At 52.4% G+C, this 15,670-nt stretch overlaps 1 protein-coding gene across 1 annotated transcript; it reads left to right on the top strand.

Annotated features, from left to right (window-relative positions):
* The first annotated feature begins 153 nt into the window (after window positions 1-153).
* On the top strand, window positions 154-14,916 carry TTI1 (TELO2 interacting protein 1). The gene is made up of 7 exons (XM_071572916.1): window positions 154-2,543; window positions 3,017-3,211; window positions 3,976-4,124; window positions 4,948-5,088; window positions 6,502-6,706; window positions 7,386-7,473; window positions 13,424-14,916. The coding sequence occupies exons 1-7, from the start codon at window positions 272-274 to the stop codon at window positions 13,656-13,658; spliced, it is 3,285 nt and encodes a 1,094-aa protein (XP_071429017.1). The 5' UTR covers window positions 154-271; the 3' UTR covers window positions 13,659-14,916.
* Window positions 14,917-15,670: the final 754 nt, after the last annotated feature.

The raw sequence follows: 15,670 nt of genomic DNA, 5'->3' as shown, positions 1-15,670 counted from the left end.
GGCAAGACGCATGCGCGTTGCGGGCAACCGCGACTTTTCTCACAGCTCTTCCCCTGCGCCCGCGGGAGTTTTGTGGCGCTGCCAGAGCCGCTGCCGCGCGCCTGCGCGCTGAGGCCGGGCGTGACTTCTGTCACAGCGCCCGCGGGAGGTTTGTGGCGCCCACAGCGCCGGTGCCGCGGTGTCACTTCCGGCACCCTCAGGCCCGCTCGGCCCGGCCCGACACGGCGGGGCCCCGGCGGGACCCCCCGGTACCGGCACGGCTTCCCCCGCCATGGCCGTGTTCGACACCCCGCAGGCCGCCTTCGGGGCGCTGCGCCCCGCCTGCGTGCAGCTGACGCGGGCGCAGACGGTGGAGAACGTGCGGCGGCTGCAGGCGCACCTGGGCGCGGTGAGCGGCGCGGCCCTGCAGGAGCTGCAGGAGTACGTGCTGTTCCCGCTGCGCTTCGGCCTGCGGGTGCCGGGCCCCAAGCAGGAGCGCCTGGTGCAGAGCCTGGTGCAGTGCATCTCCTCCGTGCTCGCCGCCACCTGCGTCAGGAAGCGGGAGCTGCTGCGGGAACTCTTCTCCGAGCTCTGCACCTGCCTCGCCCCCCCGCCCGGCTCGGGCACGCCCGCCCCGCTGTCCGAGGAGCTGAAGCTGGCCGTGATCCAGGCGCTGCACACCCTGCTGCATTCGGCGTACGGGGATGTTATCCTGGCGCTGTACCAGCCCGCTGCCCTGCCCCTCCTGGGGTTCGCCGTGTCTTTGCTTCTGGGCCTCGCAGAGCAAGAAAGAGCAAAGCAAATCAAGATCTCTGCTTTGGAGTGCTTACAGGTCCTGGTTCTGCAGTGTGACTGCCAGGAGCACCGGCACTTGGATGAGGACGAGGCACAACAATGTGGGGATTTGTTTGCTTCTTTTCTGCCCGGGATTTCCATTGCACTGTCTCGAGTTATTACTGGAGATGTCAAACAGGGTCACAAACCCACCACCTCTGCCATCAGACTCTTCTATCTGCTTATTGGCTTGGTAATGGCTGATGCACAGCTAGCCAAAATCCCAAAGAGTAAGGAAAAGCTGCCAGTGGAACAAAGCAGAATATCAGAGCTAATGGTCCACAGAGGACCTGACTGGAGTAAAAGTACTGCTGAAAAACTCTCTATCCTTCTACATAAAGTTGTTGAATCTTCTTCCATTCACCCTCACTGGAAGGTGAGACTGGAGCTGGTGGAACTGGTCCACCACTTAATGAGGAACTGCAGTCAGTCACTGGTGGACTCGTTCAGTCACCTCTTGAAGGCCTTGGTTGGGCTGGTGAATGATGAAAACAGCCAAGTGCAAAGCAGGTGCCACGAGGTTCTGCGAGGCATCGCAGAGCAGAGGCTCGTGGCACACAACAGGGCTCTTGCTGACGTCCTCTCCGAGAACCTCCACTCCCTCTCCACAGCCCTCCCTCGCCTGATGAACTCCCAGGATGACACAGGCAAGGTGTCCACGCTGAGCCTCTTGCTGGGCTACCTGAAGCTGCTGGGCCCCAAGATTAACATGGTCCTCACCTCTGTGTCCCACCTGCAGCGCCTGTCCAGGGCACTGGTGCAGGTCCTGGAGCTGGACGTGACGGATGTGAAGATCGTGGAGGAGCGGCGCTGGGGCCCGCCAGGCTCCCTGCAGCACAGGGACAGGCCCCACAGGAAATACTTCCGCTTCTTCACCGAGGAGAAGGTTTTTCAGCTCCTTCAGCAAGTGTGTCGAGTTCTTGGCTACTACGGGAACCTCTACCTGCTTGTGGATCACTTCATGGGGCTGTACAGGGAGTCTGGGCTGTACCGAAAGCAGGCGGCCATGGTCCTGAATGAGCTGCTCACGGGAGCTGCCGGGCTGGGAGTTGATGTCCTGCAGGAGAGGGAAGTCCCACCGAGCGTGGATGATCTCAGAGGATCCATAACATCCATTCTGGATGAGTACACAGACCAGGCAAACTGGTACTTGGTCACTGGCACTGACGCAGAGGGAGCCAGCCCTGAGCCCTCTGAGCAGCGCCCAGGGCTCGCTGCCCGTGTGGGGGCTCCGAGCACCAGCGTCCTCCTCCCGTCCCCGGAGCCCCCCGGCACCACCCGCGCCATGAACAGCAACATCTGGCAGATCTGCATCCAGCTGGAGGGCATTGGCTGCTTCGCCACCGTCCTGGGGAGGGAGTTCCGGCTGCTGCTGCTGTCAGCCCTCTACCCTGTGCTGGAGAAGGCCGGGGACAGGACTCTGCTGGTCAGTGAGACGGCGCTGGGCACGCTGGCAGACGTGTGCGAGGCCTGCGGTTATGACTCGGTGCAGCGCTTGATTAATGAGAATTCTGACTATCTGGTGAATGGGATTTCCCTGAATTTGCGCCAGCTGGCACATCAGCCACACGCTTCCCAGGTCCTGGACACCATGCTCAGGCATTCAGATGCCAGCTTGCTGCCACTGGTAGAAGATGTTATCCAAGATGTCCTGTCTGCGCTAGATCAGTCTTACAGTAACCAGGCTTCCACCTTCCTCAGGGTCCTCCACTCAGTCATGACAGCTCTAGGTACCCAATGATGTTTACTTTGTGTAATTCAGCACTTCTGTCACCAGGAATGCTTGTCTTGGCCCTTCCCACTTGCCATGGGAGGTTTTAGGTAGCCAAGGTGCTGCAGTGTGATGGCAACTGCCCTTTGCTTGATGGCCAGTGCTTGAGCAAAGGTCACCAGTACATTCCTCCCTCCAGTTTCCATCTGGCCTGCAGCCTTACAAGAACATGGTCTTAGTGGCAGAGAAAGGATGGATTCACTTCTCCCAAAAGTGTTCTGTAGTACATGTACACATAGTATAGTGTATTGCTTTTTTGTTTTAACATTCCTATCAGGAAGGTGATGGGGATGTGGCAGCAGGTGCCTGGATCTGTAGTGCTGTCCCGTGAGACATGAGAGCCAAGCTCATCTCTCAGGATATCAAGGCACCTTGCTGAGTTGCAGGAGGTGAGGGCGGTTGTTCAGTGACATGTTGGTTCCTCTTTTGCAGTCCAGTGGTTTGGAATGCCCAGCGCTGAGGAACAGCAGCAAAGGTGGACTGACAGGGGGCAGAGTGGGGCCCGGTCCCAGGGGCAGCGCGAGGTGACAGTGACAAAGCAAGAAGTGGAACGGTTCTTCCTGGATTATGTGAGCCAGAAGCAGATCGCAGAGGGTGATCTTCCTGACACAGGGGAGGAGGAGGCAGGTCAGTACTGTGTGTGGCTGAAGAGAAGCATGTTCAGCTTGCAGAGGGACAGTGACCTCTGATGTGTCTTTTGGTCACATGGAGGACCTGTCTGACAGTCTCAGGTCTACTTTGAGATGACCTTGTGTAAGGTGCTGCTGGGTGTTCTTGCTTTGTTCTTTATGAGGATGGGAGCAAAGTGTTTGCAGATCAAGGTTTCTCTGGCCCTGAGGTACAAGGACACTGTTTTTCCTTACCTCATAAAAGGTTATTTGCGTTTAGGACCAGAAGTTTCCTCTTCACAGATACTACTGTGTTTTCTTGATGTTCCCTTGGGAACCCCTGTACCATTTTCTCCTGGCTAATGATGCCACTGCTCCCTTCTCACTTGGCCTGGGCAGGCACTGCAGACATTCAGATATGAAACTTTTTAGTCTTTACTGGGCTGTACTGCAATCCTGACCTTTAAATACTTCATCTTTAAATACCCAGGCTTTTCATTTTTAATAAAAACCAGTGGGAAATAAGTCCATGGTGAGAAGAAACTGCAAATGTCAGACAAACTGCATTGTCCAGTAAAGCAGGGGAACCTTCTGTAGCCCCACACTCTTATCTGAACCTGACACTAACTTGCAGACTCAAACATAGACTTGACTCTATCTAATTACACTAAAGAAAACCAAAGGCCTCACTCAGGAACTTTCAGAGTCGTTGTGGGTGGGTATTGTGATGTCCCAGAGCTCCCAAGTCATTTTCGTAGCTTCAGTAATGGCTTTGTCTTCCAGATGAGGTTCCCTCCCTTGCTCAGACAGAGCCCAACAACCGTGACACGGATGGAGAAGCTGCACTGCCAAGCCATGCTCAGCTGGCCCGGGATGTGATGGAGAGGTGCATCCACCTGCTGTCTGACGGGAGCCTCCGGGTGCGGCTGAAGGTCGGTGGCTGCTGGCTCCGAGGGGACAGATGGTGCCCGTGAAGGGGCTGGTGGCTCGTCAGCCTGTGCACGTCGGGCTCCCTGCCAGCACCACGCTCCTGCTGCCATATGCTCAAGCAGGATGGATCTTCCAAGCCTGGCAAGAGAAAGGGAGGCAGTTTTCTGGGAGCGGTTTGGGTTAGGAATGGCAGCCAGGCTGAACAGAATCCTAGGGGTGGCTTTGTGTTGGGCACCTTCCCTGGATGCAGGTAAAGTCTTGTGCCTCAGCCTTTGGTGGAAGGAACAGAAGCATCTTTCTCCCATCTGGGCCTCCCATCCCCCTTCCTCAGGCTGCAGTGCACAGGCTGATGAACATTTTTGAAGTTGCTGGGGTGACGATAAGCAGGGCTAAAAGCCTGGCTTTTTTTGTAATTATGAAAATCCTTTGAAGGTGGCCTCCTTTTAAAGTGCAAAGCGAGACAGAAAATGCAGCAGTGAAGCATAACCCAGATTCTCGGCCCAGCAGCCCCAGCTCTGCCAGGTGATCCTGCTGCCACAGCAGGGTCTGAGTGTGCAGCTCAGCCTGTGGGACCATGCCAGGAATCCTGTGCTGCTCCCAGCCCAGCCCTGTATCCAGCACAAGTGACATCACTGCAGTACTTGTCCCTTTGCAAACACGCCTGTGCTCTGAGCACTGTTCACTTGTCCCAGTTCCTGCTGTGGTAAAACTGCACCCTTTGATATTCAAACCCTCCTCCCTCCCAGCTTCCCAGTGTGATGCTGGGATGCTCCTGAATGCCTGGCACTGCAGCACTGAGAGTCTGTTCCCTCTGTTCCTGGCCAGGTCCTGGACGTGCTGGAGCTCTGTGTAACTGTGCTGCATCCTCATGGAAACCATCTGCTTCCCATGGCTCACCGAGTCTGGCCAGCTCTCGTCACCCGGCTGATTAGTGACGACCCTCTGGCAGTGCTGAGAGCCTTCAAGGTACAGCAGTGACTGCCAGCAGCCTTCAGGCTGGGGCTGAGAAAGAAAGTGGCTTGAGCAGTGCTGCAGCCCAGGAGAGGAGCACCACACTTGTACAGTGGTGTTTCATGTGGTTTGGAGCATGGCATCACTGTCCTGTGCTGGTGGGTGGGCTTGGCATCACTCCCACTGCAGCTTGTCCACAGATGAACCCTTGACACTGTTCCTGGGGGAAATAGCAATGTTGGTGGTTGTTGCAGAGACAAGGAAAACAGTTCTACAGCCTGAGCAGCTGTCAGAGGCACTGTACATTGCAGCTTGGCATTGCTGGAGCCACACAGTCCCAGCACCCTCTTTGGAGGTCTCAGACTGAAGATAAGGGAATATTTCACGATTGAGGCATTGTCAAGAGAAAGGAGAGGTTAAAAAAAGACTTGGCCTTGTAATGACATTATTAAAGAGCTCCTGACCTTGTCAGCTGGCTACAGTCTCCTCCTGACTCACAGGATGGCCAGTAAAGCATGTTTCCAGGGGTTGCCAGCCCCAGGATTTCACAGGGATTCATCTGCTGGGCAGAATGAGATGCATTTTGGAATCCTTCAGTGTGAATAAAGAGAGTTTTGATTGCCCAGATTCAAGAAGAGATGCACTAGAATTTCAGAGTAGCCATATCTGTCATGTGCCTGCCCTCAAAGAAGGGAGAGATTGCTGCACAAAACCTAAATAATTCTTGAAAAGTTCAAGTGATCATTGCTATTAGCACCCAGCTTGGATTTTGTGGTATGAATTCCCCTCAAAGTGTTTGCCTGCCTAAATTTCAGGACAAGGGGTGTCATATCAGTGTAGGGGAAACACAACATAACCAGCATCTCAGTCCTCCTCACAGAACTCAGTAAAGTTCCAAGAAAAATCAGCATTCTGGCCCCATGGATCCCTCTTCGTTTTTACATGTGTTTAGGGCCATTCTCTGGCCAGTTTGGATTTGATCCTGGGCACAAACCATTAGTTCTGGGTGCCCTGTGCTGTGGCCAGTTGGCCTTCTGCTCCTTGGGATGCTTGGAAAGATGAGCTGTGTGTACCATGAAGGGGATTTAATGGCATGATGATATTTAATGGCATTTTCCATCAGAGGCTCCTCCAGTAATTTTGAGTAGGACTCACAGCTGCTCTTTCCTTTGCTGTGCTAATGGGAGAAGGGCAGCCCAGGAGGTCAGACAGGTGAACACTGCAGAGCAGGGTGCAGTTCACTCAACTTCTCAAATATTCACCTTCTGCTCATTATGGGGAAACTGGGCCAGATGTGGTCACATGGTTCTCACCTCCAAAAAAAATTCTCCGAGGGGAATGAATGCCTTACCTCTTAGCTGGTGTGGATTGCTGAGCTCCTCCCAGGCCTGTGTGTGCACTGCACCCTGTAACTGGTGTCTCTCTTAGGTGCTGTGTACCTTGGCTCAAACGTGTGGGGACTTCCTGAGGCAGAGATTCTCCAAAGATGTCCTCCCCAAGCTGACCAGCTCCCTGCTCAGCCAGGCCACAGCAAGTGCCAGAGCTGGGCCTGTGTACAGCCACACACTGGCCTTCAAGCTGCAACTGGCTGTGCTGCAGGGCCTGGGCTCCCTCTGCGAGAGGCTGGACATGGGTGAGTACCAGGGGAAGCACAGCTGGTGTGGGTCTCTGCCAGGCTTGCCTCTTCTTTCACCTCACCTTGCTGCTTCTCCTCCTGCTGCCCCATGGCATTGATTTCCAGATCTTCTCCAGCCTGAATCTGTCCTATTGGGAGCTCTGTAAAGAGGTGCTGGGCTCTCTTTACTGCCCAGGAGAAAATGGGAGAGAGGGTTCACAGCACATGGAAAACCTGACTGCTCATCCCACTTGTGCACGGGAAGTGGGTCTGCACTGGAATGTGTGGGTTGCTGTTGGGCCATGATTAGTTCCTGTCTGGCAAACTGGAGCCCAGATGAGCTTTCTGACCGTCTTTACTGGTTCCATTTTGGGGCATCTCTCTGGGTGACCCTTTAAGTCCCTCACATCACAGTCTTCTACTGAATGAAATGCTCAGAAATGCATTGGAGTGAAATTTCTGGAGCTGACTTTGATGAGGGAGAAGGTTTGCTGGCGAGTTCCTCTCTTCCTCTCAGTGCCCTTGATTACTTTCCTGGCTTTGCAGCACGATGCTTAAGAGGCAAGGTCAGAAGAGCTCCGGGTCAGACAGCTCAAAGGCTCGGAAGCCTCTTGCTGCCAATTTGGAGCTGATTCCATTAGGCAGCAGCCACTGAGGAGGTCACCTCCTACCCTTCTTTCCTGTTCCATTTCTGCAGGCGAGAGTGACCTGAATAAAGTGGCAGATGCCTGCCTGATTTACCTCAGTGCCAGGCAACCCGTGAAACTGCAAGAAGCTGCCCAGAGGTAATGTCTCTTAAATGCAGGTGTGTTGGGTGTACAGATAATGGGGGACAGAGGGAGCATGATGATCCCATTCCTTTTGCACCTTTCCCGTTCCTCCCTGTGGCATGTTTGAGTCCTGAACAACAGGGTTTCTCATGGAGGTTTTCAGTGGTGAAATTCACTCCCCAGAACGAGCTAGAGAGGTCAGCTGTCAGCTTGCACAGAAGTTACAATTGACTTTTAGATGACCTAGCAGTGCATTTGGGGACAGGAGAGAAGATTTGCTACTTGATTTTTTCCTAACCACCTCCTGTGCCTGAATACCTGGTGCTCTTAGCCCACTGGTGGCATCAAACTGCAGAGGAAAGACAGCTATGGAAGAGGATGTGCCAGGCATTGCCTTGTATTTTATCACTTAATAATACCTTCTGCAGCCTGGGAGATTTACTTCTATTATCCTTGGATTTTCCCTGGGCTCCTGTGATCACACCAACCCAGGCTCTGCCAGGTGGACCAGAGTTTGTTTGGGAAGCTGTCAGTCTTGGCACCACTGTTGCTCTGAGAAGGCTGAGAGAACCTAAAAGAGCACAAACACTTTAGGTGAGCACACACCAGCTCTATGAACTGTTGACAGACATACTCTGCTGCTTGGTGTACAAACTCCTGCTCAGCATGTTCCTGCTGTCAGGATAAGAAATCACTGTTGTCATATGTTGTCACCTGGAACCAAGGCCGGAGATTTCAGGAGACAAAACGAGTCCAGTTACAGAACGCAGGACATAAATCAGAAAGCCAAGGCCGGGGAGGGGTGGGATGTGACAGCCAGCTCCCCTCTTCCTGTGTGGCCAGCCCTGCCCTCCTTGAGGGGAGGGGACGAAGCAGGTTCCGCAGGCTCTGCGGATATCGGGTTTCCAGGGCAGGCTGCTGGAAAGGGAAGCAAAGGGAAGCGCATCCCATCCGGTCCCTTTCACAAAGCGCAGGCTCCCGGGGGCGAGGGTGTGAGGAGCTTTGTGGGGCTGGGCAGCAGTTCAGAGCCAGCGCTCTCCGGAGCCGGAGCGTTCCTTTGTTTGTGTCCCTGCGCGGGTGGCAGCGCGGTTATTTTTACCTTGGAGGCTTTCACGGCAGCACAGCAGGCTCCGGGCGCTTGTGCTGCAGAGAGAGGGGCTTGCCCTGTGGGCGGGCATGCCCTTAATGCAATAAAGCCTCGGTGCTGCATGGACAGAACACCAGGATTCATCTTGATATTTGGAATCTGAGGCTTTTAAATCATTAACTAAGCAGCTTGAGAAGCTGTGCAATCTCCCCCCCTCAGCAGGGGTGGAGGAAATACAAAATGAACCCTTTCAGAAGCTGCGTGGTGAAGCGAGCTCACTTGTTGGAGGAAAAGGGCAGCAAAGTTCAGAGCAAGTAGCATTTTTCTTCTCTGTGTTATTTTTATTCTATTCTAGGAGAAAAACGCCATATGTTTTGCCTTTCCCCCCATGCCTTTGTTGCACTATACATCACATATGTCACTGAACCAAGCTGCTTACAGAAGTCCTTGATCTCTCCTATTTAACTCCATTTAGTCACATGTGTGCACTGAGGCGTGCACTGTGCTGGCCTGACAGTAACCATGCACATGGTTTTGGGCTTTATTTTTTAAGTTTAGTCCTGTGTGATCCCTGGTCTTGAAGCCTGGAAGGATCAAAGTTAATCATATCCCACTTGCTTTTAACTGTAGTACCCTGATACAAGGTTTCAGTTTGGAAAAGTCAAAATTAGTTTGCACCATAACAATCAGCTCCAGCACCTGGATAAAAATCGTTTCTCAGCCACACTTCAATTTCCATTCTCCAGCTGGTGAACCACCCCATTGCTGTAAGTTCTGGCCCTTCTCCTTCCTCCTCACGTGCCTGAAAGTAATCCTGCAAACTGACACAGGCTGTCACACAAAAGGCCCTTTCCATCTAGGCAAGGGCAATGTTATCAGCCTGATACATGAGAAATTCTGCATTTTAAATGCTTCTAAAAACAGATAGACCAGAACTAATCTTAGCCCCGGCCTGAGTGCCACCGTCCGTCACATAACTCAGCTCTATCACTGCAGAAATCATAGAAGGTAAAAGGATGTTTGGAATCAGCTTGCCATGGTGATTTATACTAACTGGCCTTTGCTCAGCTCTTTGGATTCTTATTCACCTGGTGGGTTGTGACCTGTCAAGAGCAAGGTCAGGACTTTAAAAGTCAGTTGTAGCTCCAAAAACAACCTGCACTGAGTCTGTGAGGATTCTGTGGGCGTGCAATGGGCTGAGCAGGAATTTTTGGCCAAGGTTCTGGAGCCACAATAGAAAAGGGGGGAAAAAAAAAGGAAAAAAGGAGTTTGGCTGTCAGCCATGGATGTTATCATGCCCCAAGGAGGCTGCTTAATCCCATTTATGGGGCCCTGTAGCTTTATTAGATGAAGCAGTGGGAGTAAGTGATTTTTGTAACTGCAGCTTCATGCAATACTCTACAGGCAAAAATAGATGCTGGGGAAAAAAGAACTCCAGCATGTCTGAGGACGAGAAAATGGGACAATAACAATAGGCTTTACTAGAAGATGACTGCTGGGAATATTCCAGGAGACCATTATCCAAAGATTAACAAAACCCAAACCAAACAACAAACAAAAAACCAAATTCAAAAATCACCGAAGAGTCCAAACCTACTGAAGAAGAGTTTGGGAACTCCAGGGAGCACTAGATAAGTCTTTGCCTTCATTGATGATGAACCAGTGCAAGGGTGGGTGAAGTGCCTGGAAACACTTGAGCAGCCAAAGGAGGTTTGTGGGAACAAGCCCAGGGAAGATGGTGGAAACAAAGTCCCAACATGTAAATCTGAGCTTCTTGTCAGTTCACAAAGTTGCATCATCCCTGACAAGCTTTTCACTAGGAAATAAAATCTTGAAGGAAAAGAGATTAAGAAATTGCCATTGGCCTTTGTCAAGACTGACAGGTAATCTTCCATTCTTTCAGTTTCAAGTGACTGTTTCAAAATTTACACTTAATTCCTGCTAAATGTTTACAGCCTGGGAAGTTTATGTTTGACCTTTCAGTCAGCAGTCTAGATAGGAAGGTGGGGTTTTTTCCCCCAAGATGCAGAAATAATTTTACTGAAGCCTGTGGTGAGCTGTATCCAGTTAAACATTCAGCAGGGGTGAAAAGCCTTGTCCTTCTGCCAGCCTGGCCACTATGCTGTGGCTTTGCTTGGAGCTTGGGAAGAGACATGGCAATGGAATAGCCAAAGTGCTCTGTGCTAGCAGAACAATTTCAGTATAACTGGAACCAGTTTGAGCTATTTTGGAACCTTTTGAGAGACCAAGGTTGATTATGCAGCTTACCTATTTTGGGTTAGTTGTGTGGTTTGCTGGATACTCATTGTCAGCTGTCATTCCCAGGCTGGGTTGAAGCACACCAGAACAGCCACCTGCACAAGGCAAAATTCAATAAAGTGATATTTAAGGTAAAAAAAACAGAAAACAAAGTTGGATTAACCCCAGGATTCTTTGCTATGGAAACAGGTTGCTTGGAAACTACCCCAGAGTTAGTTTGAAAATGTAAAAGTCAAGTTGTTCCTTAAGCTGCAGAGCACTCTGGGCTATCAGGAATAATCACAGCCTCGAGCTATTATGGGCACCAGAGGCAGCAGTTCCCCAAGGACTGGATAATCTGCAAGGGTCTCTCTCCCCTGGAGCAGCTGATTGTGAAGAGGTTGGAGAGCAGAGTGTCTGTGCTGTGAGTGTAAGAAGCACAGCTGTGCACGTGCTGGGGGAGCAGCAGCCAACTGAACAGTATTCCCCATTCCCATGTTTAATTCACAGCTATTCATCACCTTTGCCCAGTCCTGCCCCAGCCATGAGGAGCAGGGATTATCTTTCTGCCCACCAGCAGCAGTCCATCCTAAACTGGGGGAAAACCCTGGGGCCTGGTGTTTGCTGGCAGACAGAGCTGTGTGCTTGTGGTGTCATGGCCAAGTGAGCACCAGGGACAGGGGCAGAGAGCTGGAGCCAGTTCAGTAGGGTGAGCTCTAGAACCTGCCAGCCTGTGCCTCCCTTGGGCTGGCTCCAAGTCAGGCCAGTCCTCCCCTTGCAGTCAGCAGAGCTGCAGGAACAAAGCCAGGGGAGTCTTGTGAGCTCACCTGAGCCTGGCCATCCCATCCCATGGAAAAAAGTCATCTTGTTGAGGCAGCTGTTGCCAAGCCCAGCTATCACTGTGGAGCACATTCCTGCTGGTTCCTCTGGAGCAGGCAGATAGGCACTGCCAGCACCTCTGGGAGGGGATGCTGCCAACAGCTTCAGTGATGACATCTCCTCTTGCTGTTCAGAGACCTGCACTGAGGGACAGGCAAGGTGAAAATGGCAGAGAGGCAAAAGCAACAGCTTTGGCTACTTGTGGAATAATGAGTCACACATCCACAGGGTTATTGTGAAGGGCAGAGGGAACTTTTCCTGTGCCTTCATCTCATTTCTGTGCTCTTTCAGGTTCCCCATAGCACAGAACTCCCTTTCAGAGGAGAGCTTCTCAAAGGGATTTCTCTCTGCTTTACATGAAGCAAGCTCACTTTAGGGATAAAAGTTTTTCAGGGAGAAGTTTGGACACCAGTGAGATCTGGATTTTGTGTGGCCTTTGTAGCAGGTGATCTTTGCTTTTAGAGAGGGGAGTGCAGTCCTGTGCTTCCTGGGGGAGCAGGAACAGGCCTGCATGATTTCTCTTCCCATTACCTCACTGAGGTGCTGTTCTCCTCAAGGCCCCGTGATTTCAATGAAAATTAGAGAACTGAAGACTTGTGGCTGGGCTTTACTGGGATCTTGGAAAGCTGTGCTGTAGGTTTGTTGAGTGCTGAGTACCCTTGGTGCTCAGAGAGCACTCTGCACTGTGCAGGCAGAGCCCTTGCAGTGCTGTCAGGGCAGCCTGCAAATTCCAGTCTAATTTTGTCCATGGCACAGCCAGAGAACTTAATACCAGTTAAGCCCAGTCCACCTTCTGTGTGTTAAACCCTGACACAGACCTAGCTAAGCCCAAGGGTTACTGCAGGGAGAACTGGCAGGAGTGGGTGGGCAAGTGAAGGTCACACAAATCAGCCATTTGCTCTTCAGCTCCTTGAGCTTCCTGCTCTGCAGCAGCAGCTGCTGTGCCCCAGCAGCTCATCTGGGGCCCCCTGTGAAGGGCACGGTGAAAAGGCAAATTCCATCTTACCTGGGCATTCAAATGCAAAGGCTGTGGAGGAAGTTGTGATTCCTTTTTTCTGTCATTCTGTTGTTAAGAAAGGTTATGTTTAATTTTTTTGTGAAAGGTGCTGTGCAGATGGAAGAAAATTTGGAGGCAGCTAATAAGGACTTAGTATGGAGGGAGACCCCATTTGAGCAAAAAGCTCTCAAATACAGCATTGAGCTTCCCCTGGGGCCCAACCCAGGCAGCTCTTCCCAAATATCCTTGAGTTTCCCACCACTGGAAAGGGACAGAATCTCAGATATGTTAACTGACTCACTCTCCAAAAATCAGAGAGGCTGGTGAACAACACACCCAGCTTCTTCCAAGATCTCTGCAACAGCTCTTGTCCAAAAGGTCCCACAGATAAGCAGCACCTGCAGAGCCCTGCAGTCACCTCCCCAGCATGTGGGATGGGCTGGTTTAGAGAGACCTGTGGTGCCAGCAGCAGCCCACACTGCCAGGACCAAGCCTGGGTCAGTTCTGCACCAGCTGCTTGTTTGATGTCCCTGACTGTGTAGCACAGTAAATATTTTCCTGCCAGGTGCCTGTAGCTGTGAGACACAGAGCTGCCTTCCCTTGGGCACAGGGGCCACTGCACTGCCCTCTGTAACAAGCTGCCCAGTCTGTTCAGCTGCCAGAGGTCACCAACATCATCAAGCTTTCCTTAGCCCTTAATGCCTGTTGGGTGCCAACCAAAAGGCCTCTCCTTACTCTTATTTCCTGCCTTGTGTTTTCCACAGTGTTTTCCTGCACTTGCTGCAGGTGGACCCTGACAGCACGTGGCTGTTCCTGAGCGAGGTGTGGTGCCCCGAGCGCCACGAGCCGCCCCACGGCAGCCTCTGCCCGGTGAGGCTGCGCGGGATGGGGCGGCCGCGCAACGAGCTCACCCACAACGTGCTGCTCCTGCTGCACAGGCTGCGGCTGCAGGAGGGCACAGCGCCAGGGACCTCCTCACAGCAGGCATCTCCCTGCTGACAGACCTGGGAGGGGGAAGAGGAACCTCCAGGACAGAGCTCACCTGGGAAAATGCTGTCATCGAGGCCAGGAATTGGTCAGGAGCAAAGGAAGGGCTGCCCAGTCTGGGGCACTGGCTGAGACACCTCATGGCACGTGGTTTGTTTTTGAAGCACTGCTTGAGGATGAGGGGGTAGATGACCCTGGCTCCTCCTGACTTGTACCTCTCCAGCACCATGTGCAAAGAAAACAGCACATCTATTTCAAATTCTTCAGTATGAAGAGTGAATCACCTTTCAGAAACTACTTCCCAACCCTTGATCCTTGGGGAGTGCCCCTTCAGGACCCCCCCCACTCCTGTGGTCTCCTCACAGCTGAGATGATCCCTCCCGTTCTCAGCTGGACAGCAACTGCCAGCTCAAAGCAAAAACATTTTCTCTCCTTAACCCTTCCCAAGAAGAGAATCTGGTTTGGGGTTCACTAAAACCCTGTTCTTTTTAAAACCAGTTATTCTCAGAAAAAGGTAAAGGGCATTTCCAATAAATTCCTTACCAGTGTTGCTGTCAAGAACAGCGTGTCCTCTCAGAAGCATCAGGGCTGCTCCTCTCAGCTGCAGTTTGCTGAGACTGGCTGGAGGCAGCTGAACGTGCTCTGCTCCCCATCTCACCATCTGTGTGAGGTTCTGTGGAGAATCAGCCAGCCCTGGGAGTGATTTATGAATTCTCCTGTGCCCAGTCACCTGGTTCTCTAAGGCCATGTCTAACCCCCTGACCCAAGGAGAATTAGATGAAATATCTACCAGTGCCCCAGTACAGCCCCACATGTGTTGTCCATGGTCAGACAATGCTGGCAGTGACATGGGGTGTGGGCACTGCAGTACCACAGCAGGGATGGGGTTTGCCCAGGCAGGTACAACATGGTGCAGAGAGCAGAGGACAACTCGTCTTTGGGGTCAGCTCATTGTACCTGCCAAGAGGCCTCCCCTCCAGATGACAGCTCAGCCCCTGCTCTCCCGGGAGCAGCTCTGGCATTTTCCAGCTCCCACATCCAAGGGTTCTGTCCACAGAGACTGCTCACAGGCACTGCTTTGCTTGGCTGCTCACAGAGCTCACCAGCTCCTGCATCCCTCAGCTTCACTTGAGTGGCTCCTGACAAGGGGCTGCCTTCTAACATAGGAGGAAGTTTATGCAAGTGAAGCTAAAGGAGAGATCTTGACTGGAAGTTTGGGAGCAAGCTCAGAAACAAAAAGAAAAAAACCCAAAGCAATAAATGAATTGTTACATGGAGCAGTCTTTGTGCATCAGTTTTGGGGATCCTGGGTGAGCATCCAAACTGTATCTGCTGTGGGGCCCAAGGGCACTGCTGCTGCTGCCCACATTCCTCAGCTGAGGTTACCTCCCCTCATCTCTCTGGTTTTATTAAGGCTTTACTCCTAGTTGCTTCTCCAGGGCAAACACAAGTCAGTGGCTTTTTACCCCGTAGGACAGGGCTGCAGGTCAGCTTTATCCTTTTTTAATATCTGTTCAGTGCTTAACGCTGGTTGGGTTCTGTACAAAGGAGCTTTCAGAGCTGGTCTGACAGGGCAGGCAGGGAGGTGAAATACTGCCTTTGGTCTCCAAGCACCCTTGGGGCTGGTGCAGTTTTCTGCGTTGTTGTAGCACTTGATAAAACTCATCCATCAGGTGCAGATGCTGCATCCAGCTTGGCTCTGCTTGCCTCTGCAGCAGGGGGGGCTCTGAGGACCCAGCCTGCCCACACCAAGGCTCACCATCCTGCAGGTCAGGCACAGCATTCAAGGGCAGCACTGTCCCATCACTTGCAGTGCCCAGGAACCAGCCACATCCCCCAGCCAGGGCTCTGGCACAGCTGACTGCACCGAGACCCCACAGAGCCCCAGCACTGGTGGCTCCCAGTGCTTTCCCAGAGACTTCCCCAGCAGCCTCAGTGGGTGGATGTGGGTGGCAGGAGGGGCTGCCTGCCTGTCACACAACCACCTGGCACAGCTCCTTTCCTCAGCTTTGTTATTGCCCCTG

The sequence above is a fragment of the Pithys albifrons genome, chromosome 18 (assembly GCF_047495875.1).
Source record: "Pithys albifrons albifrons isolate INPA30051 chromosome 18, PitAlb_v1, whole genome shotgun sequence".
Classification (NCBI taxonomy): Eukaryota; Metazoa; Chordata; class Aves; order Passeriformes; family Thamnophilidae; genus Pithys; species Pithys albifrons.
This window is presented reverse-complemented; position numbering and strand designations above follow the sequence as displayed.